General features: G+C 49.0%; 1 protein-coding gene across 1 annotated transcript in view; it reads left to right on the top strand.

The window, feature by feature from the left end:
* Positions 1–23368, top strand: part of galnt2 (UDP-N-acetyl-alpha-D-galactosamine:polypeptide N-acetylgalactosaminyltransferase 2) — a 139510-nt gene that overhangs the window by 99756 nt on the left and 16386 nt on the right. Inside the window, exons 11-13 of the mRNA XM_085996763.1 lie at positions 1967–2093; positions 7658–7750; positions 21860–21943. Coding sequence (XP_085852889.1) covers positions 1967–2093; positions 7658–7750; positions 21860–21943 — 304 coding nt within the window. The remainder of the gene's footprint in view (positions 1–1966; positions 2094–7657; positions 7751–21859; positions 21944–23368) is intronic.

The raw sequence follows: 23368 nt of genomic DNA on the forward strand, positions 1-23368 counted from the left end.
GCATGCTGTGCACGTGTGCATGGGTTGCGCACTGGAGTCATGAGTGATGTTGTCAGCGGATAGCCCTTGTCGCCCAATAGCCACCCTTTGGTTTGCCGTGGTAGCTGAAATGCAGCTACTGCTGCCAGGATACCGGGTATTGACCTGCATGATTTGCTGCCTATGGTCGCACACCAGCTGGACGTTGAGGGACTGAATTCCTTTTGGTTCTGGTATATAGCAGAGTTGACATGCGGCGCCCACAAAGCGATGTGCGTGCAGTCAATGGCACCCTGCACCATGGGGAAGCCGCGTGCTCGCTCTGCCTGCTGGTCTCTGGCAAGAGAGAATGAAATGTAGTCAGCTCTCTTGGAATAGATAGCCTTAGTGACCTTCCCTACACAACAGTGGTCGGCAAACTGTGAAATGTTTGCAGCTCCAGCCTGGAAGGAGCCAGGTGCATAAACGTTCATCACCACGGTCACCTTCACAGCCACTGGCAATGCTGTCCTTGCCCTGCCCTGAGGTTGCAGTTGTGGCTGCAGCAGTTGGCAGATTTCAGTGAGGATGTCCTTACTGATGTGCAGACGTCTCACACATTGTTCCTTGCTAAGGTTCAGGTAGGAGAATTGCTTGGATATATCCTCCTGCTGTGAGCCCTTCTCCCCCTTCTCCTACGCCCTCTTCCAACAGCTTGTCCTGCTCTGCGTGGCCTCTGCTCATTCTCCCGGTCATGCTCTATTCCGACAGGAATGCCTACTAGTACACCCATGTCTGGGAGCAAGTGGGTTGTGCAGAAGCCTTGAAGTCAGGAAAAGGTCCTTCAGCACCAGCCACACCAGTCCCTGTAGACTTTTGCAACTTGGGTCCTTCCTGCTGCTGTTCGCGTGTTCAGCTGTGCGCGGTTAAGAGAGGGCGTTAGCTGGAGCGTTGTACTCCAAAATGGCACTGCTGGTGTTGTCATGATCTGCCTACTCTGCATACATCCAGTGGATGTTCACTGCGCGCGCTAATGCCCTCACCATGTGCACGTGCATCGGACGTCATTTTTGCAACCCAAAAACAGGCGCTAAGGATCCGAATTTTGCGCCCCCATCTTTTTTCCCATCTTCCACCCTCCATAAACTTGAATTCATCCAAAACTCTGCTGCCTGTATTCTAACTCGCACCAAGTCCCGTTCACCCAACACTCAAGTTTCTTGCTGACCTACATTGGCTCCCGGTCTGGTAACCTAGTTTTCAAATCTGTCAATGGCCGTGCCCCTCCCTATCTCTGTAACCACCACCAGCCCTCCAAGATCTTTGCGCTCCTCAAATTCTGGCCTGCGCCTGCCCGATTTTCATCGCTCCACCATTGGCGGCCGTCCCTCCAGCTGCCTAGGCCCTAAGCTCTGGAATTCCCTCTCTAAAGCTCTCTGCCTCTCTACCTCTTTCTCCTCCTTTAAGATGCTCTTTAAAACCAACCTCGTCACCTGTCCTAATATCTCCTTATGTGGCTGGGTGTCAAATTTCGTTTGATAATGCTTGGGACGTTTTACTAAATTAAAGGCGCTATATAAATGCAAGTTGTTGTTGTTGTGGACTACGCACAGTCCAAAGGCTGAAAGACCAGGGGACATTATGCAGGTCGCCACCCTCCAGGCAAGGTTGGAGACCTATCACGGGCTCAGTCCTCTGCAGAACAGCGCTGCACAAATTGTTGGCACTTGACTAAACCACAGTGTTTATGCGAGGGCCACAAGAATTTCTCTCAAACAGTGCTTTCTCTTGGACATCTTTGCCTTGTATGCAGAAACTTAAATATGGGGTCAACCATGACTTATCGAACCAAGTTTGCTAGGTTGTAATGAAGGTTTGTGACTTTCCCATTGGTTCTTCTGTGGAGAATTAAAGGGCAAAGATTGGGGTGGGGGGGGATATTGGCGAGCAAGGAAAATTTGCAAGTTCATTCCAGTTACATGTACTGTACGAACATTCTCTCTTTCAGAGATCTCCTTTCGGGTATGGCAATGTGGAGGCATCCTTGAAATCGTTCCCTGTAGTCGGGTAGGCCATGTATTCCGCAAGCAGCATCCTTATACGTTTCCAGGAGGCAGCGGTACTGTTTTTGCGAGGTAAGTATTTCTGATATTTAAAAGTCACAGCCTTGTTTTCAAATCCTTCCATGGCCTCGCCCCCTCCCTATCTTTGTAACCTCTTCCAGCCATACAACCCTCCGAGATCTCTGCGCTCCTCCAAGTCTGACTTCTTGCGCATCCCCGATTTTCATCGCTCCACCATTGGTGGCCGTGCCTTCAACTGCCTAGGCCCTGAGCTCTGGAATTCCCTCCCTAAACTTCTCCGCCTCTCAACCACTACCTCTCCTCCTTTAAGACGCTCCTTAAAACCTACCTCTTTGACCAAGCTTTTGGTCACCTGTCCTAATATCTCCATCTGTGGCTCAGAGTCAACTTTTGTCTGATAATTACCTTGGGACGTTTTACTATTAAAAGTGCTATATAAATGCAGGTTGTTGTTGATGATGTGCTGGTTGTGGATGATCAGGGATGCCCAAAAGAAAGAAGAAATATCACTAATCGACCTTGATTAGTTTATAGAGACGGTGCTGTCTTTGCATATGTGTTCACCAGACTGATTCCTGGGATGGAGGGATTGTCCTATGAGGAGAGATTGAGTAGGCCTATATTCCCTACAGTTTAGAAGAATGAGAGGTGATCTCATTGAAACATATAAAATTCTTAAGGGGCTTGACAGGGTAGATGCTGAGAGGATGTTTTCCCTGGCTGGAGAGTGTAGAACTAGGGGTCATAGTCTCATAAGAAGTCATAAGGGCCTAGAAATTCAGTTGTTTGCGCCAGCTGCTAGCGCCTTAGGAGGAGGAGAAGTGGGGCGCTAAGCGGCTAGCGCCCGGGCGCGGCGCGATCTGCGCCTCTCGCAAAATTCAGTTAAGATTTAGCGGCGGCGCAAAACCTTTCATGGTGCAATGCCCTTTGTGCGCCCCGAACCGGAAATTCAGTGGCGCCGGCCTATTGTGCGCCTGGCACCCCCCGCGACTGGTAGAGGGGAACGGTTCTCAGTCGCTGCGGGGCGCGGGGGGTGCTAATTAAAGGGGACTCCTCCTGCAGTATAAATGGCAGCCATTTTGCTCCACTCCTTCTTTGTGAGAGACGGATATTTGGAGAGAGGCAAAGGTAGAGAGCTTTCTGGTTTGGCTCAACACTCGCACAGGTACTTGTGGCTTCAGGCCAGAGCTTTGCACTTGTCTTTAACTTCAGTGTCATAGCATTGATTGGAAACATATGGGGGCTGCAATGGGTGGAAACGTTGGGCTTCTCCATTGCATTCAAAGGGCTCAGAGACGCCGTGAGAGAGTGCTAGTCATGGCCAGATGGAGAAGGGCCAACAGGCGTCGGCAAAGGAGGGCTTACCTACCCAGGGTATACCGCCAGCAGTTCTCATATCTGAACATGTCTGAGGAGCAGTGTGTTCGGAGGCTGCGATTCAGAAGGGCGGTGGTCACTTGAGATCTGCCACCTGCTTCGGGGAGATCTGCAGCCACAGCTGAGGAGCAGGACGTCTCTGTCGGTGGCAGTGAAGGTGACGGTGGCTCTCAACTTCTATGCCACCGGCTCTTTCCAATCCGCTACTGGGGACATTTCCAACATCTCCCAGTTCGCGGTACATTGCTGCATCCGCCAGATGACCAATGCCCTTTTCAAAAGGAGACGTCAGTTCATCTCCTTCCCCATGACCGTGGACAAGCAGCAAGAGCGTGCAGTGGGCTTTGCAGTATTAGCGGGCTTCCCCGTGGTGCAGGGCGCCATTAACTGCATGCATGTGGCTTTGCGGGCACCTCTAGAGAATGCTGAGGATTACCGCAACCGGAAGGGCTACCATTCGCTCAACGTGCAGTTGGCGTGTGACCACAGGCAGCTCATCCTAGCTGTCAATGCCCGCTTTCCAGGCAGCAGCCACAATGCCTTCATCCTGCGCCAGACTTCTGTGGCAGACATGTTCGAGGCCCAGCCTCACCCACGAGGATGGCTTCTTGGGGACAAAGGCTATCCTTTGTGCACCTGGCTGATGACCCCGCTCCGTGCGCCCAGCACCCCTGCTGAAGAGGGATACAATGACAGCCATCAAGCAACCAGGAACATCATTGAGCAAACAATCGGCGTGCTGAAGCAACGGTTCCGCTGTCTGGATCGTTCCGGGGGAGCCCTACAGTACTCGCCTGAGCGAGTCTCCCATTTCGTTGTCGTGTGCTGCATGCTGCACAACCTGGCTATCCGCAGGACTCAGCCACTGCCAGCAGACATTGGAGGACCCCCGGAGGAGGAGGACCAGCACGGGAGGGAGGCAGAAAGTGCAAGGGCCGCCCGTCAGCGGCTTATTGCAACTCGGTTCTAGGCCCCCTCTCAGGGAATGGCTTATGCCAATGGCAGAAGATGAATGTAGCCGTTCCACAAGCCCTCAGCCGAGCAGGGCAACCAGGACTTCCAAAAGAAAACATGGACAGTGCGATTTAAGAATTTTTTTTACTGTGATACCTCTGTGCCCTTCCCACATGACAAACTACTGGAGAAAACCGCCCCCCCAAAAACACAATTACACCAGTCTCGGCCTTTATATATAAAAGAAATACACCAGTCTCAGCCTTTATATCTAAAACAAATACAGCAGTCTCGGCCTTTATAAATAAAACAAAACATTTGGCCACACCTTCTACTTTTACCCCTGCGAGGGTGATCCGTCTCGCTTCCGTGACTGGCCCCTACCCGCCCTGCAGCTCCTCAATGGGACCCCAGTGGCTGCAGCAAGGCTGGGGGAAGGCTGCTGAGGGTCAGATGGTGAGACAGCAGATGCCCTTGGGGGTCGGCCTGGACCAGCTCTGGGCCTGGAGGGACCGGCTGCTGACTGCTCCAACTCTGCTTGGGCGGCATCAGTCTGTCCAATGGCTGGTGGCAGCTGCAATGGAGGAGTGACAGTGTTGACTGCAGGAATGCTGCCAACCTGACAGATCACAGGCACTCCCTGGTTGGCTGATACATTGGCACTCGCACGGGCCAGCACTGCAGCATGCGCAGCAATCTGCTGAAGCACAGACTGCTGGGCTGCTGCGGCGCGGCGAGTGCCCTGGCGATGCCTGGCCGATCCAGCGAGGGTGGCAGCAGTTAGTACCCGTGTGGCCCTGGTCTGTGTCTGCATGACACCAGCCAGTGAATGCACGGCACGACTGAGCACTTGGCTAGAAGCCGCCTGTGATGCAGCGAAGTCCTGCTGACTCCTAGCCTGTGCTGCCGCGAAGTCCTGCAGACTCCTGGCCTGTGCTGCACTGAATTGTTGCAGACTCCTGGCCTGTGCTGCCCCGAATTCCTGCACACTCCTTGCCAGTGACTCTATGGAGTCAGGCATCGGCTGAGGGTGTCACTGATGGGCCGGCTTCCTCTTTCTCCTCCTCTATGTCTGACTCGGACACAGTGCCGCCTCCTCACCTGGCGAGTCACCATCTGAAAGCAGGGAGGCACAAGAGTTGCTTTAGAGTGAGGACAGGGCAGCAGCGAGGGAGGTATGAGTGCTGCTGTGCACTGCATTGGTTCGATAGTGGCAAAGGATGCTGGTGTGAGGCACAAGTGGAAAGAGAGAGGTCAAAAAGGTGATGACCTTACCATTGGTGCCCAGAACAGGGTCAGCATCTCCAGTGGCGACGGGGCCACTCAGCCAGCCTGCCATGATCCACGCCACTCGCTCAAGGTCGCTCAGCTGTTTCAGGTCAGGACGGCCTCCCCCGGTCTGTCGCTGCTGTCTTCTGTTATGCGCCAGCTTGCCCTGCAAGAGAAAGGATGGCTTCTAAGTACAGTGCCAAGCCCTGATCTTGCCCGCACTGCTTCCCATGGTCGAATAGCCCTGACAGTGTCAAGCCCTGATCTTGCCTGCACTGCCTCCCATGGTCGAATAGCCCTGACAGTGCCTAAAGTCCTGAATGTGCAAGTGCTTTTCATGACCGTCCCATAGCTGCTGGATGAGGGCTGGCCATTGGGGCTTTCAGGCCCCTTTGGCCATAAAGTGAGGTGCACATGCAGGGATGAGGAGGATACTGGAAAGGGTACTCACCCTGACAACCCGAGTGAGGTCGTTGAATTTTTTCCGGCATTGGGTTGGTGTCCTGCAACCACGCTGTTGGACGTGACCCTGTTTGCCACCTCCCTCCATGCTTTCCGATATTCGGCGGGCAGCGGCCTCCTGCCACCCTCAGGGAAGAGGATATGGCGCCTGCGGTCCACTGCGCCAACCAGCAGCCTCAGGTCACCCTCGCCGAAGCACAGCGCTCTCTCCCTGGCCTTCTCCATTCTCCTGGGCGTGGAGCAGTTCCAGAAGCAGTGTTCAGGCCTTGCCTTAGGGCTGCAGTGTGCAGGGCGTGGCAGCCAAACAATTCCACCCTCCCCCTTTAAGTGCTGACCGGCGCCTGACTGTCTGCCCTCAATGAGCAACTCGCCGCACCTGCGCTGCGCCTGCCTTCGGTGTTTGCGCCCCGGATCGCCGGCTTAGCGCCTAATGATAGTCGTGCATCGCCTGCTTTAGCGCAGCAGCAACCTCTTGGGGCGATGCAACTGAATATCGACGAAGGTGGCGCTAAGTTGCGCCGGGCGCAAAAGTTAGCGAACGCCATGCTGTTGCGCCCCAAACATGGCTATACTGAATTTCTAGGCCAAGGAGTCGGCCATTTAGGACTGAGATGAGGAGAAATTTCTTCACTCAGAAGGTTGTGAATCTTTGGAATTCTCTACCCCAAAGGGCTGTAGATGCTCAGTCGTTGAGGATATTCAAGACAGAGGCTTTTGGATACTAAGGGAATCAAGGGAAGGCGGAGTTGAGGTAGAAGGTCAGCCAGGATCTTATTGAATGGTGGAGCAGGCTCGAAGGGCCGAATTGTTTTTTATATTCGTTCATAGGATGTGGGTGTCACTGGCAATGCCAGCATTTATTACCCATTCCTAATTGTCCTTGAGAAGGTGGTGGTGAGCTGACTTCTTGAACCGCTGCAATCCGTGTGTTGAAGGTACGTCCATAGTGCTGTAAGAGGATTTTGACCCAGCAACAATGTAGGAACGGCGATATATTTCAAAGTCAGGATGGTGCATGACTTGGAGGGGAACTTGGAGATGATGGTGTTCCCAAGAGCCTGCTGCCCATGTCCTTCAAGTGGTCGAGGTCGCCGGTTTGGGAGGTGCTGTCGAAGAAGCCTTGGCGAGTTGCTGCAGGCCATCTTGTAGATGGAACACACTGCAGCCATGGTACGCCGGTGGTGGAGGGAGTGAATGTTTAAAGTGGTGGATGGGGTGCCAGTCATGCTTTGTCCTGGATGGTGTCGAGCTTCTTGAGTGTTGTTGGAGCTGCACTCATCCAGGCAAGTGGAGAGTATTCCATCACACTCTGACTTGTGCCTTGTAGGTGGTGGAAAGGCTTTGGGGAGTCAGGAGCTGAGACACTCGCCACAGAATACCCAACCTCTGACCTGCTCTTGTGTTTCCTACATTATAACAGTGACTACACTGCAAAAGTACTTCATTGGTTTTAAAGCACTTTGAGACGTCCTGAGGTCGTGAAAGGCGCTACAGAAATGCAAGTCTTTCTTTTAAAGAAGAAATGTGATCTGCTTTCTCTCTTTCTTTTAAAGAAATACCCGCAGGGCAGCTGAGGTCTGGATGGATGAATTCAAAAATTTCTATTATGCAGCAGTGCCTTCAGCTCGCAATGTGCCATTTGGCAAGTAAGTAAGGTTTGACATTCACCTCATGTTATTTTGGGTTTAATGTTTATCCTTTGCTCATCGCTCCAATAAAGATGGATATAGGTTGCGTTCGTGTGACTGGGTTAGGAGTTGGCTGCACTTGAATCCTTAGGTCTTTACGTCTACATTTTACACCATTGATTTGTACGGAATCCTGTTCAGTGAATCATAGAAATTTACGGCACACAAGGGGGCCATTTGGCCTATGGTGTCTGCCAGTTGAAAAAGATCTATCCAGCCTAATCCCACTTTCCAGCCCTTGGTCCGTAGCCTTGTAGGTTACGGCACTTCAAGTGCACATCCAAGTACTTTTAATGTGATTAGGGTTTCTGCCTCTACCACCCTTTCAGGCAGTGAGTTCCAGACCCCCACCACCCTCTGGGTGAAAAACGTTCTCCTCCACTCCCCTCTAATCCTTCTACCAATTACTTTAAATCTATGCCCCCTGCTTATTGACCTCTCTGCTAAGGGAAATAGGACATAAGAAATAGGAGCAGGAGTAGGCCATTTGGCCCTTCGAGCCTGCTCCGCCATTCAATAAGATCATGGCTGATCTTCTACCTCATCTCCACTTTCCTGCACTATCCCCATATCCCTTGATTCCCTTAATATTCAAAAATCTATCGATCTCTGTCTTGAATATACTCAACGACTGAGCCTCCACAGCCCTCTAGGATAGAGAATTCCAAAGATTCACTACCCTCTGAGTGAAGGAATTTCTCCTCATCACAGTCCTAAATGGCCGACCCCTTATTCTGAGACTGTGACCCTTGATTCTAGACTCCCCAGCCAGGGGAATCATCCTCCCTGCATCTACCCTGTCAAACCCTGTAATAATTTTGTATGTTTCAATGAGATCACCTCTCATTCTTCTAAACTCTAGAGAATATAGGCCCAGTCTACTCATAGGACAATCCCCCCATCCCAGGAATCAGCCTGGTCAACCTTCGTTGCATTCCCTTTATGGCAAGTATATCCTTCCTTAGGTAAGGAGACCCAAACTGTACACAATACTCCAGGTGTGGTTTCACCAGGGCCCTATATAATTGCAGTAAGATGTCTTTACTCTTATACTCAAATCCTCTTGTAATAAAGGCCAACATACCATTTGCTTTCCTAATTGCTTGCTGTACCTGCATGTTAACTTTAAGTGATTCATGTACAAGGATACCCAGGTCCCTCTGAACACCAACATTTCCCAATCGCTCACCATTAAAAAAATACTCTGCTTTTCTATTTTTCCAACCAAAGTGGATAACTTCACATTTCTCCACATTATATTCTATTTGCCCACTCACTTAACCTGTCTATATCTCCTTGAAGCCTCCTTGCATCCTCCTCACAACTTACAATCCCACCCAGCTTTGTATCATCAGCAAACTTAGATACTACATTTGGTCCCCTCATCCAAATCATTGATGTAGACAGTGAATAGCTGAGGCCCAAGCACTGATCCTTGCGATACCCTACAAGTTACAGCCTGCCAACCCAAAAATGACCCGTTTATTCCTACTCTCTGTTTTCTGTCCATTCACCACTCCTCAATCCATGTTAGTATATTACCCCCAATCCCATGAGCCCTAATTTTGTTTAATAACCTCTTGTGTGGCACCTTATTGAATGCATTCTGAAAATCCAAATGCACCACACCCACTGGTTTTCCCTTATCTAGTCTGTTAGTTACAACCTCAAAAACTCTTAACAGACTTGTCATGCATGATTTCCCTTTCATAAACCCATGTCATAGTCATAGAGTCATAGAGTTTTACAGCACAGAAAGAGGCCCTTCGGCCCATCGTGTCTGCGCCGCCCATCCATCCCTGTCCAGTCTAATCCCATTTTCCAGCATTTGGTCCATAGCCTTGTATGCATTGGCATTCCAAGTGCTCATCCAAATGCTTCTTCAATGTTGTGAGGGTTCCTGCCTCTACCACCCTTTTGGGCATTGAGTTCCACATTCCAACCACCCTCTGGGTGAAAAAGTTCCTCCTCAAATCCCCTCTAAATCTCCTGCCCCTTACCCTGAATCTATGCCCCCTTGTTATTGACCCCCCTACTAAGGGGAAAAGTTCCTCTTTGTCTACCCTATCTATGCCCCTCATCATTTTGTATACCTCAATCAGGTCCCCCCTCAGCCTTCTTTGCTCCAAGGAAAACAACCCCAGCCTGTTTAGTCTTTCTTCATAGCTGAGGCGCTCCATCCCAGGTAACATCCTGGTGAATCTTCTCTGCACCCTCTCCAAAGCAATCACATCCTTCCTATAGTGAGGCGACCAGAACTGCACACAGTACTCCAGCTGTGGCCTCACCAGCGTTTTGTACAGCTCCATCATAACCTCCCTGCTCTTATATTCTATGCCTCGGCTAATGAAGGCAAGTATCCCATATGCCTTTTTAACCACCTTATCTACCTGTTCCGCTGCCTTCAGGGATCTATGTACATGTACACCAAGGTCCCTCTGTACTTCCTAGGGTCCTACCACTCATTGTGTATTCCCTTGCCTTATTTGTCCGTCCAAAATGCATCACCTCGCACTTTTCAGGGTTAAATTCCATTTGCCACTTTTCCGCCCATCTGACCAACCCGTTTATATCGTCCTGTAGCCTGAGGCTTTCCTCCTCGCAATTGACCACCCCACCAATTTTCGTGTCATCTGCGAACTTGCTGATCATACCTTTTACATTCTCATCCAAATCATTTATGTAGATCACAAACAACAAGGGACCCAGCACCGATCCCTGAGGTACCCCACTGGACACAGGCTTCCAGTCACAAAAGCAACCTTCGACCATCACCCTCTGCCTCCTGCCACTCAGCCAGTTTAGGATCCAAGGCACCCTGGATCCCATGGGCTCTTACCTTCTTGACCAGTCTCCTATGCGGGACTTTGTCAAAGGCTTTACTGAAGTCCATGTAAACCACATCCACAGCATTTCCCTCATCCACCCCCCTCGTCACCCCCTCGAAAAATTCAATCAGATTTGTCAGCCATGATTTACCCTTGACAAAGCCATGCTGACTATCCCCGATTAATCCTTGCCTCTCCAAGTGGAGACTAATTTTGTCCCTCAGAATTTTTTCCAATAATTTCCCTACCACAGATGTTAGGCTCACTGGCCTGTAATTCCCTGGTTTATCCCTGCTACCCTTCTTGTATAATGGTACTACATTAGCTGTTCTCCAGTCCTCTGGTACATCCCCTGTGGCCAGAGAGGTTCTGAAAATTTGTGTCAGAGCCCCTGCAATCTCCTCCTTTGCCTCCCACAGCAGCCTGGGATACATCTCGTCCGGGCCTGGGGATTTATCCACTTTTTGGCCTGCTAAAACCGCTAGCACCTCCTCCCTCTCGATGCTAATATGTTCAAGTATGTCACAGTCCCCTTGCCCGATTTCTATGTCTGCATCGTCTTTCTCCATAGTGAACACAGATGCAAAAAATTCATTTAAAACCCCGCCTACATCATCTGGCTCTACACACAGATTGCCACTTTGGTCCCTAATGGGCCCTACCCTTTCCCTGGTTATCCTCTTGCCCTTAATATACTTATAAAACATCTTAGGATTTTCCTTTATTTTGCTCGCCAGTGTTATTTCATGGCCCCTCCTCGCCCTCCTAATTTCTTTTTTAAGTAGACAGGGCAAATATATAAGGGCAAGGCTGGATGGCATCTATTTTAATGCAAGGAGTCTTGCGAATAAGGTGGATGAACTGAAGGTGTTGATAAACACATGGGAGTATGATATTGTTGCTATCACGGAGACATGGTTGAGGGAAGGGCAAGACTGGCAGCTCAATATTCCGGGGTACAGAATCTTCAGGCGAGACAGAGGGGGAGGTATAAGAGGAGGGGGTGTCGCAATATTAATTAAGGAGTCAATTACTGCAGTAAGGAGGGATGATATATTAGCAGGGTCCTCTAATGAGGCCATATGGGTGGAGCTTAAAAACAAAAAGGGGGCAAGCACTTTGCTGGGAGTGTACTATAGGCCTCCAAACAGTCAGGGGGAGATAGAGGAACAGATATGTAGGCAAATCTCAGAGAAATGTGCAAATAATAGGGTAATAATAATGGGGGATTTCAACTTCCCCAATATTAACTGGGATAGTCAGAGTGTGAAAGGCTCAGAGGGTGTAGAATTCTTAAAGTGCATCCAGGAGAGCTTTTTGAGCCAGCATGTAGAAAGTCCTACAAGAGAGGGGGCGGTACTGGACCTAATTCTAGGGAATGTGGCCGGCCAAGTGGAAAAAGTGCTAGTAGGTGAGCACTTTGGTGATAGTGACCATAATATGGTAAGATTTAAGGTGGCCATGGAAAAGGACAGGGATGGGCTGGAAATAAAGGTTCTAAATTGGGGGAAGGCCGATTTTAATAGGATAAGGCAGGATCTGGCCAAAATGGACTGGGATCAGCTACTTGTAGGAAAATCCGCATCGGAGCAATGGGAGGCTTTCAGAAGGGAGATTGAGATCATACAATGGCAACATGTTCCCGTAAAGGTCAAGGGTGGTTCCAAAAACCACAGGGAACCTTGGATGTCAGGGGATATACGAGAATGGATTAGGAAAAAAAGGAGGGCTTTTGGTAGATACAAAAGGCTAAAGACGGAGGAAGCCCTAGAGGAGTACAAAAAGTGCAGGGGGATACTTAAAAAAGAAATTAGGAGATCAAGGAGGGGCCATGAAATAACACTGGCAAGCAAAATAAAGGAAAATCCGAAGATGTTTTATAAGTATATTAAGGGTAAGAGGATAACTAGGGAAAAAATAGGGCCCATTAGGGACAAAAGTGGCAATCTGTGTGTGGAGCCGGAAGATGTAGGAGGGGTTCTAAATGAATTTTTGCATCTGTTTTCACTATGGAGAAGGACGATGTAGACATAGAAATAGGGCGGGGGGACTGTGATATGCTCGAACATATTAACATCGAGAGGGAGGAGGTATTGGCGGTTTTAGCTGGCCTAAAAATGGATAAATCCCCAGGCCCGGATGAAATGTATCCCAGGCTGCTGTGTGAGGCAAAGGAGGAGATTGCGGGGGCTCTAACACATATATTCAGGACCTCTCTGGCCACAGGGGATGTGCCAGAGGACTGGAGAACCGCTAATGTAGTACCATTATTCAAGAAGGGGAGTAGGGAAAAACCGGGGAACTACAGGCCAGTGAGCCTAACATCAGTGGTAGGAAAATTATTGGAAAAAATCCTGAGGGACAAAATTTGTCTCCACTTGGAGAGGCAAGGATTAATCAGGGATAGTCAACATGGCTTTGTCAAGGGAAGATCATGTCTGACTAATTTGATTGAATTTTTTGAGGGGGTGACTAGGTGTGTGGATGAGGGTAACGCAGTGGATGTGGTATACATGGATTTCAGTAAGGCCTTCGATAAAGTCCCGCACAGGGGACTGGTCAAGAAGGTAAGAGCCCATGGAATCCAGGGTGCCTTGGCACATTGGATACAAAACTGGCTTAGTGGCAGAAGGCAGAGGGTGATGGTCGAAGGTTGTTTTTGTGACTGGAAGCCTGTGGCCAGTGGGGTACCACAGGGATCGGTGCTGGGTCCCTTGCTGTTTGTGGTCTACATTAATGACTTGGATATGAATGTAAAGGGTATGATCAGTAAGTTCGCGGATGATACAAAAATTGGTAGGGTGGTGAATAGCGAGGAGGGTAGCCTCAGTCTGCAGGACGATATAGATGGGTTGGTCAGATGGGCGGAACAGTGGCAAATGGAATTTAACCCGGAAAAGTGCGAGGTGATGCACTTTGGGGGGACTAACAAGGCAAAGGAATACACAATGAATGGAAAGACCCTAGGCAAGACGGAGGGTCAGAGGGATCTGGGTGTGCAAGTACACAGATCCCTGAAGGCGGCGGAACAGGTGGATAAGGTGGTAAGAAAGGCATATGGGATACTTGCCTTCATTAGCCGAGGCATTGAATATAAGAGCAAGGAGGTTATGATGGAGCTGTATAAAACACTGGTTAGGCCACAGCTGGAATATTGTGTGCAGTTCTGGTCGCCACACTACAGGAAGGATGCGATCGCGTTAGAGAGGGTGCAGAGGAGGTTCACCAGGATGTTACCAGGGCTGGAGCGCTTCAGCTATGAAGAGAGACTGGGCAGGTTGGGTTTGTTTTCCTTGGAGCTGAGGAGGCTGAGGGGGGACATGATTGCGGTGTACAAAATTATGAGGGGCATAGATAGGATGGATGCTGAGGAGCTTTTTCCCTTAGTAGAGGGGTCAATAACTAGGGGGCATAGATTCAAGGTAAAGGGCGGGAGGTTTAGAGGGGATTTGAGAAAGAACTTTTTCACCCAGAGGGTGGTTGGAGTCTGGAACTCACTGCCTGAAAGGGTTGTGGAGGCAGAAACCCTCACAACATTTAAGATGCATTTGGATGTGCACTTGAAATGCCATAGCATACAAGGCTACGGGCCAAATGCTGGAATATGGGATTAGATTAGACAGGGCTTGATGGCCGGCGCGGACACGATGGGCCGAAGGGCCTCTATCCGTGCTGTATTACTCTAAGTATGCCCCTGCACTTTTTATACTCCTCTAGGGCTTCTTCCGTCTTTAGTCTTTTGCAACTGCCAAAAGCCCCCCTTTTATTTCTAATGCATTTTTGTATATCCCTTGTCATCCAAGGTTCCCTTTGCTTGTTGGTCCCACCCTTGACCTTTACAGGAACATGTTGGCGCTGTACTCTCTCTATTTCCCTTCTGAAAGTCTCCCACTGTTTTGATGTGGATTTTCCTATAAGTAGCTGCTCCCAGTCCACTTTGGCCAGATCCTGCCTTATCATATTAAAATCGGCCTTCCCCCAATTTAGAACCCTTATTTCCGGGCCGTCTTTGTCTTTTTCCATGACCACCTTAAATCTCACCGAATTATGGTCACTGTCGCCAAAATGCTCTCCTACTGATACTTCCACCACTTGCCCGGCTACATTCCCCAGAATTAGGTCCAGTACCGCCCCCTCTCTTGTAGGACTTTCTACATGTTGGCTCAAAAAGCTCTCCTGGATGCACTTTAAGAATTCTGCACCCTCTAAGCCTTTCACACTCTGACTATCCCAATTTATATTGGGGAAGTTGAAATCCCCCACTATTATTACCCTATTATTTTCGCACTTCTCTGAGATTTGCCTACATATCTGTTCCTCTATCTCCCCCTGACTGTTTGGGGGCCTATAGTACACTCCCAGCAAAGTGCTTGCCCCCTTTTTGTTTTTAAGTTCTACCCATATGGCCTCATTAGAGGAACCCGCTAATATATCGTCCCTCCTTACAGCAGTAATTGACTCCTTAATTAATATTGCAACACCCCCTCCCCTTTTACACCCCCCTCTGTCTCGCCTGAAGATTCTATACCCCGGAATATTGAGCTGCCAGTCCTGACCCTCCCTCAACCATGTCTCCGTGATAGCAACAATATCGTACTCCCATGTGTTCAACAACAACTTCAGTTCATCCACCTTATTTGCAAGACTCCTTGCATTAAAATAAATGCCTTCCAGCCCTGCCATATTCCCTTTTGCCTTCACATATTTGCTCTGCCTTCCCAGCCGACTTGTTTTTTCCTCTGTATTTGGCTGTAAATCACCCCCTACTATAGCTCCACTCTGTACCCCATCCCCCTGCCAAGTTAGTTTAAACCCCCCCCAGCAGTGCTAGCAAACCTCCCCGCAAGGATATTGGTTCCCCTCTGGTTCAGGTGTAAACCGTCCGACTTGTACAAGTCCCACCTTTCCCAGAAGCAGACCCAGTGATCCAGGAAACTAAAGCCCTCCCCCCTGCACCATCCCTTTAGCCACGCATTCATCTGTTCTATCTTCCTATTCCTATACCCACTAGCACGTGGCACGGGGAGTAATCCAGAGATTACAACTTTTGAGGTCCTGCTCTTTAATCCTTCACCTAGCTCCTTAAATTCTTGCTGCAGGACCTCATCCCTCTTTTTACCTGTGTCGTTGGTACCAATGTGGACCACGACCTCTGGCTGTTCACCCTCCCCCTCCAGAATGCCCTGCAGCTGCTCAGTGATATCCTTGACCCTGGCACCAGGGAGGCAACAAACCATCCTGGATTCACGTCTACGGCCACAGAAACGCCTATCTGTTCCCCTTACTATAGAATCCCCTACCACTATTGCTCTCCCACTCTTTTTCCCCCCTTCCTGGGCAGCAGGAGCACCCCCAGTGCCAGCAAGTTGGCTGTTGACTCTGCCCAATCCTATTATTATTTTCTAAGTGCCCTGTTACCACGTCCTTAATAATAGATTCTAGCATTTTCCCTACTACTGATGTCAGGCTAACTGGTCTGTAGTTCCCCGTTTTCTCTCTCCCACCTTATAGCCACCTCTTCCAAAACTCTAGGTTGTAGGCCATCAGGTCCAGGGGATTTATCGGCTTTCAGCCCCATTAATTTCTCCAGTATTATTTTTTTTACTTAATACTAATTTCTTTCAGTTCCTCATTCTCGCTAAACCCTTGGTTCGCCACTATTTCCGGGAAGTTTTTTGTGTCTTCTTCCGTGAAGACAGACAGACAAAGTATTTGTTTAATTTCTCTGCCATTTCCTGATTCCCCATTATAATTCCTCCTGTCTCGGCCTGTAAGGGACCCACATTTACTTTCGCTAATCTTTTCCTTTTTCAGTCTGTTTTTATGTCTCTCGCTAGTTTACTCTCATATTCTATTTTCCCTTTCTTTATCAATTTCTTGTTCCTTCTTTGCTGAATTTTAAAATCCTCCCAATCCTCAGGTTTACGTGGGGCAAGAGCCTGTTCTTGCCCCACGGAACTTATCTCTTCCTATCTCGACTCTATTTTTTCTCCCCTTGTCCAGTCTCTTCTCACCTACATTCGCGACTCTTCCAACGCCCTCCGTCACTTTAACAGTTTCCAGTTTCCTGGCCCCAACCATCTCCTTTTCATTATGGACGTCCAATCCCGCTACACCTCCATCCCCCACCAGGACGGCCTGAGGGCGCTCCGTTTCTTCCTTGAACAGAGGCCCAACCAGTCCTCATCCACCACCACCCTCCTCCGCCTGGCTGAACTTGTTCTCACATTGAACAACTTCTCCTATGACTCCACTCACTTCCTCCAAATTAAAGGTGTTGCTATGGGAACCCGCATGGGCCCTAGCTTTGCCTGCCTGTTCATGGGATATGTGGAACATTCTTTGTTCCAGTCCTACTCAGGTCCCCTCCCTTACCTCTTTTTCCAGTACATCGATGACTGTATCGGTGCCGTTTCCTGCTCTCGCCCTGAACTAGATAAGTTCATTCACTTTACTTCCAATTTCCACCCTTCCCTCACCTTCACATGGTCCATCTCCAACTCTTCCCTTCTTTGACTTCGCCGTCTCCATTTCTGGCGATCGGCTTTCGACAAACATCCACTATAAGCCCACTGGACTACACTTCCTCCCACCCCGCTTTCTGTAAGGACTCTATTCCATTCTCCCAGTTTCTCCGTCTCCGCCGCGTCCGTTCTGACGATGCCACCTTCCATACCAGTGCTTCCGACATGTCTTCCTTTTTCCTCAACAGAGGATTCCCCTCTACTGTGGTTGACACAGCCCTTGACCGTGTCCGTTCCATTTCCCGCACTTCTGCTCTCACCCCTCCCCCTCCCTCCCAGAACCACGATAGGGTTCCCCTTGTCCTCACCTTTCACCCCACCAGCCTCCACACTCAACGGATCATCCTCCGCCATTTCTGCCACATTCAACGTGATCCCACCACCAAACACATTTTCCCCTCACCTCCCCTTTCAGCATCCCTGAGGGACCGCTCCCTCTGCGACACCCTGGTCCACTTCTCAATCACCCCTTCTCCAGCCCTTCTCCTTCACCTGGCACCTTCCCGTGCAAGCGCAAGAGATGCAACACATGCCCTTTTACCTCCTCACTTCCCACTGTCCATGGCCCCAAACACCCCTTCCAGGTGAAACAGCGATTTACTTGTACTTCTTGCAATTTAATATACGGTATTTGCTGCTCACGATGCGGTCTCCTCTACATTGGGGAGACCAAACGCAGATTGGGTGACCGCTTTGCGGAACACCTCAGTTCAGTCCGTAATGGTGACCCTGAGCTTCCAGTCGCCTGTCACTTTAATTCTCCGCTTCACTCCCACTCTGATCTCTCTGTCCTCGGCCTATTACATTGTTCCAATGAAGCTCAACGTAAGCTCGAGGAACAGCACCTCATCTTTCGATTAGGCACTTTACAGCCTGCCGGACTCAACATCGAGTTCAACAATTTCAGACAATAAGCCCTGCCCCCATTTTTCATGCTGTATTATTTTGCCATTCCCATTTGCAACATTTTATCTTTCCTGCCTCTTACATAAGCACAGTATGTTCTTTCAATTCCTTCCTCCCCTCCTAACCCCCCGCCCCCCGTCTCTGCACCTGCTTAATATCTGTTACATCTCCAGCTTTTTCCAGTTCTGATGAAGGGTCCCAGACCTGAAACGTTAACTGTTTCTCTCTCCATGGATGCTGCCTGGCCTGTTGAGTATTTCCAGCATTTTCTGTTGTTATTTCAGATTTCCAGCATCCACACTATTTTGCTATTGTCCTCAGGTTTACTACTCTTTTTGGCAACATTATATTTGATCTAATACTATCTTTAACTTCTCTTGTTAGCCACGGTTGGACCACTTTTCCTGTGGGGATTTTGTGCCTTAAAGGAATGTATATTTATTGTAAATTATGTATTCTTTAAATGCTAGCCATTGCTTGTCTACCATCATACTTTTAATGTAGTTTCCCAATCTATCGTAGCCAACTATATCTACGTAGTTTGCTTTGTTTAGATTTAAGACCCTAGTTTCGGATTTAATTAAATCACTTTCAAACTCAATACAGGAAACTTTGTGCTATCCGGCACCCACGGGACCGAGCTGCTGCCGTTGCCTGAAAACTGCCGTACTCTCCAGAGTTAATGTTGAGAGATACGGAGATTCTTATCTCCGTATTTGACAACAAACACTGTTGCTTAGCAACAGCTTCTAAACACTCGGGTGTGGCCCTAAAGCTCTGTAGCTGAAGCTGTTGCTATAGCTACAGACCTTGCACAGCTTGACTGTTCAAACAAAGCAAAAAAAACAAACAAAAAGAATAAAAAAGGGCTGCTGATTTTTGCCAGTGGCTCCAGATTGCCGGATAGCTCACCTCCGGAAAGCACAAAGTTTCCTGTATAAAATTCTATCATATTATGGTCACTCTTCCCTAAGGCCCTTTTACTACAAGGTTATTAATTAACCCTTTCTCATTGCAAAATACTAGATCCAAAGCAGCCCGTTCCCTAGTTGGTTCCTCAACATACTGATCTAGAAAACTATCTTGCATACATTCCATGAATTCATCCTCCACACTATTACTGCAAATTTGGTTTGCCCAGTCTATATGTAGATTAAAGTCCCCCATGATCACTGTATTACCCTTTGATGTAAGAAAACTACTAGGCACTTGGTCTAAGCGTTAAACAAAGCTTTAATCAACTGTTTTACAACATGGAGATCCAGTTGTGTCCTTCACTAGTTCCTGTAAAAGAATGTCCTGAGCAAGCTGGGCCCATGCCCGAGTATTTATACTCTCCCTGGACAGCGCCACCAGAAGGCCGCCCAGTGTTATTTCATAAGTCATTTCCACATGAATGACAAGATTCATGTCACCCTTGTTACATGCACCTCTAATTTCCTGATTTATACTCTGCCCTACATTACAACTACTGTTTTGGGGCCTATAAACAACTCCCACCAATATTTTCTGCTCCTTGCTATTTCTTAGCTCCACCCAAACTGATTTTACTTCTTGATTTTCAGAGCTAAGATCCTTTCTCTCTACTGTCTTTATCCCATCCTTTATTATCAGGTCATTCCTATCCACTCTATTTAGGTCCCTTATAATTTTGTACACCTCACTTAAATCTCCCCTTAAATTTCATTGATTCTCTGTTCCAAAGAAAACAACCCCAGCCTATCCAATCTTTCCTTGTAGTAAAATTCTCCAGTTCTGGCAACATCCTCATAAATCTCTTTTGTGCAATCACCTCTTCCCTGTAACATGGTGACCAGTATGCAGTACTCTAGTTGTGGCCTAACTACTGTTTCATACAGTTCCTGCATAACCTCCCTGCCTCGGCATAATCTGTAGCTGATATCAATGATACTGAGACCTGAACTGTTTCAATTCAGTAAACTGATGAAAGGCGAGGATCCCAGGATCTTGAATTTAGGAAGATATGAATAGTGAGGCCATTGAGCCCCTCAAGCCTGCTCTGCCATTCAATGAGATCATGGCTGATCTGTGATCGAACTCCATATACCCTTTGCCCCATATCCCTTGATACGCTTACCCAACAAAAATCTATCAATCTCAGATTAGAAATTTCCAATTGATCTCCAGCCTCAACAGCTTTTTGGGGGCGAGAGTTCCAGATTTCCACTACCCTTTGTGTGAAGAAGTGCTTCCTGTCATCACCCTGAACGGCCTGGCTCTAATTTTAAGGTTATTTCCCCCTTGTTCGGGACTCCACCACCAGAGGAACTGGTTTTTCTCTATCTACCCAATCAAATCCTTTAATCATCTTAAAACACCTCAATTAGATCACCCCATAATCTTCTATATTCATCAAGGGAATACAAGCAATCTATTCTCATAATTTAACCGTTTCTTACCCTTTTTGCTTTATTTTGGGAAATAATCTGGCCAGGACAAATAGCATTAGGTGGGGCTGATCGCAACCATCAGTGTTACTAGTTACTGATGTGGACAGTAAGTTCTGCCGTGGTAAGATTAATCCGCTGAGGAGGACGAGGAAAGGTGTAGGAGAAGGAAGACAGAGATCATCGTAGAACAAGAAAGGACAATGACCCAGCAGATCTTCCAATTAACAACGTGATACATCAAGTTATAGTCCCAACACTGAGAATGATTTGTGAATAAGGATACTTCAAGTACACAGGACTTGCTAGATGAAGAAAGACCAGGGTCCATTGAGTTCGCCTTCTACCATCCTGGTAGTTGCTCGATACAACAATAATGGATTTGTTGACTAATCATAACAATCAATCAAAGAGTCTACAACAGACCCACACCCAGAATAAAGCAAGGAGAACCCCAGTGGTGGAGAGCTTTGGGAACTAGAGATCCGAAGTCACCTGTTCCTCCCAAGCCTGCTATACTCAGCACATGTAGACTTGATGGAACAGGAGAATGCTAAGCTGGAAAGCTTCTTTTCCTCTTAGGGTACAGTAGAAGGGGAAACTGCAGTAAGTGTTTTCCCTCTCTCCAACTCCTGGAGTCTTTCCAAAGACCCCTAAAAACAGTGTGTCCCAGCAGATAGTTTTTCCTTAAAGGCACGAGCTTTGGGAATAATGAATTATTCTGGGCGTGAGGCCCATTCATGTACAAGTTGCCAGGGCACTTTGTGTATCTATGTGTGTGTCAATTAAGGGGACAGCTGCCAACTCCTACATTGCAACAGTGACTACACTTCAAAAATACTAGTAGTTGAAAAACCTCATCTGCCCAACAATGTTAAGAGCTGGTTTGAATGGTTTCAGTTTTGTTTTTCTGTATGACTTGTGACAAAGGCCCAAATAACTTTCAAGGTTTGAGTTATTGAAGTAGAATACTGGACTGCGTTACTGGGCGTACGTTTTCTTTGTTCTGAAATGATTTCTTTCGAAGCTGACACTCCCAGTGCAGTGCTGAGGGAGTGCTGCACTGTCGGAGGTGCTGTCTTTCGGATGAGACGTTAAACTGAAGCCCCATCTGCCCTCTCGGGTGGATGTAAAAAATCCCCCAGGCACTATTCGAAGAAGCGCAGGGGAAATTCTAGCCAGTGTCCTGGGCCAATATTTATCCCTCAACCAGCATCACAAAAAAAACAGATGATCTGGTCATTATCACATGGCTGTTTGTGGGAGCTTGCTGTGCGCAAATTGGCTGCCATGTTTCCTACATTACACTTCAAAAGTACTTCAATGGCTGTAAAGCATTTTGGGACGTCCTGAGGTTGTGAAGGGTGCTGTATAAATGCAAGTTCTTTCTTTTTTGTGCAGCATTCAGAGCAGATTAGAACTGAAGAAGAAGCTGGCTTGTAAACCATTTAAGTGGTACCTGGAAAATGTCTATCCAGAGCTAAGGTAGGTTTCCCAGTGCTGAAATCTGTTAGTCCCTGATGTTTGTTATATTTCTGTATGGTAAAGAACTCTAAATAAGTTTCAAGTATTTACCTGAACAGTTCACAACAGAAATTCCTTCTCCCAACACCAGGACACCTCTTCCAAGGGAGCGTGAGAAGCTCCTTGCATGGAACAGGTTTCCTGATTGGGGTCTTGAGTAATGCAACATCTGCTTACTTTCCAGAGACTTTCAAAGCAGCAGTCAAACTTTTAAGCTTGTCCTGAGAGGTGCATGCTTTTTTTTTCCAACTGCAGACCCCACCGCATACTGTGGGCGGTCGTGCGAACGCGATTTGCCCACTATACGCGAGGGCTGGTATAATGGAGTAGCGCTATCACTAAACAACAAGACTGTCTCATATCACGAATAAACTAAACAAGACTGTCTGCAATGCAACTAGCTTTCTATATACTGCAGTCAGTGCTTAGTGCAAACCTAGAGTGGTACCAGGGGAGGAGCGGCAGAGCTTAACAGCAGCAGTGCCCGAGGCCCGATACCAGCGGTGAGAGTGGGACCAGGGGAGGAACGGTAGAATTAAAAGCACAGCGCCCGAGGCCAGATACCAGCGTTGAGAGCGGGACCATGGGAGGAGTAGCAGCGCCCGAGGCCAGATACCAGCATTGAGAGCGGGACCAGGGGAGGAGCAGCAGCGCCCGAGGCCAGATACCAGCGTTGAGAGCGGGACCAGGGGAGGAGCAGCAGCACCCGAGGCCGGATACCAGCGGTGAGAGTGGGACCAGGGGAGGAGCAGCAGCGCCCGAGGCCGGATACCAGCGGTGAGAGCGGGACCAGGGGAGGAGCAGCAGCGCCCGAGGCCAGATACCAGCGGTGAGAGCGGGACCAGGGGAGGAGCAGCAGCGCCCGAGGCCAGATACCAGCGGTGAGAGCGGGACAAGGGGAGGAGCAGCAGCGCCCGAGGCCCGATACCAGCGGTGAGAGCGGGACCAGGGGAGGAGCAGCAGCGCCCGAGGCCAGATACCAGCGGTGAGAGCGGGACCAGAGGAGGAGCAGCAACGCCCGAGGCCGGATACCAGCGGTGAAGAGCGGGACCAGGGGAGGAGCGGCAGCGCCTGAGGCCGGATACCAGCGTTCAGAGCGGGACCAGGGGAGGAGCAGCAGCGCCCGAGGCCGGATACCAGCGGTGAGAGCGGGACCAGGGGAGGAGCAGCAGCGCCCAAGGCCGGATACCAGCGGTGAGAACGGGACCAGGGGAGGAGCAGCAGCGCCCGAGGCCGGATACCAGCGGTGAGAGTGGGACCAGGGGAGGAGCAGCAGCGCCCGAGACCGGATACCAGCGGTGAGAGTGGGACCCGGGGAGGAGCAGCAGTGTTAAAAGCAGCTAGCTGGGAGTGGACGGACCTATGAGGGGGGAAATAAAATCAAAG

Source organism: Somniosus microcephalus, chromosome 9 (assembly GCF_052327205.1).
Source record: "Somniosus microcephalus isolate GS21.2 chromosome 9, FLI_Smic_1.0, whole genome shotgun sequence".
NCBI classification, from domain to species: domain Eukaryota; kingdom Metazoa; phylum Chordata; class Chondrichthyes; order Squaliformes; family Somniosidae; genus Somniosus; species Somniosus microcephalus.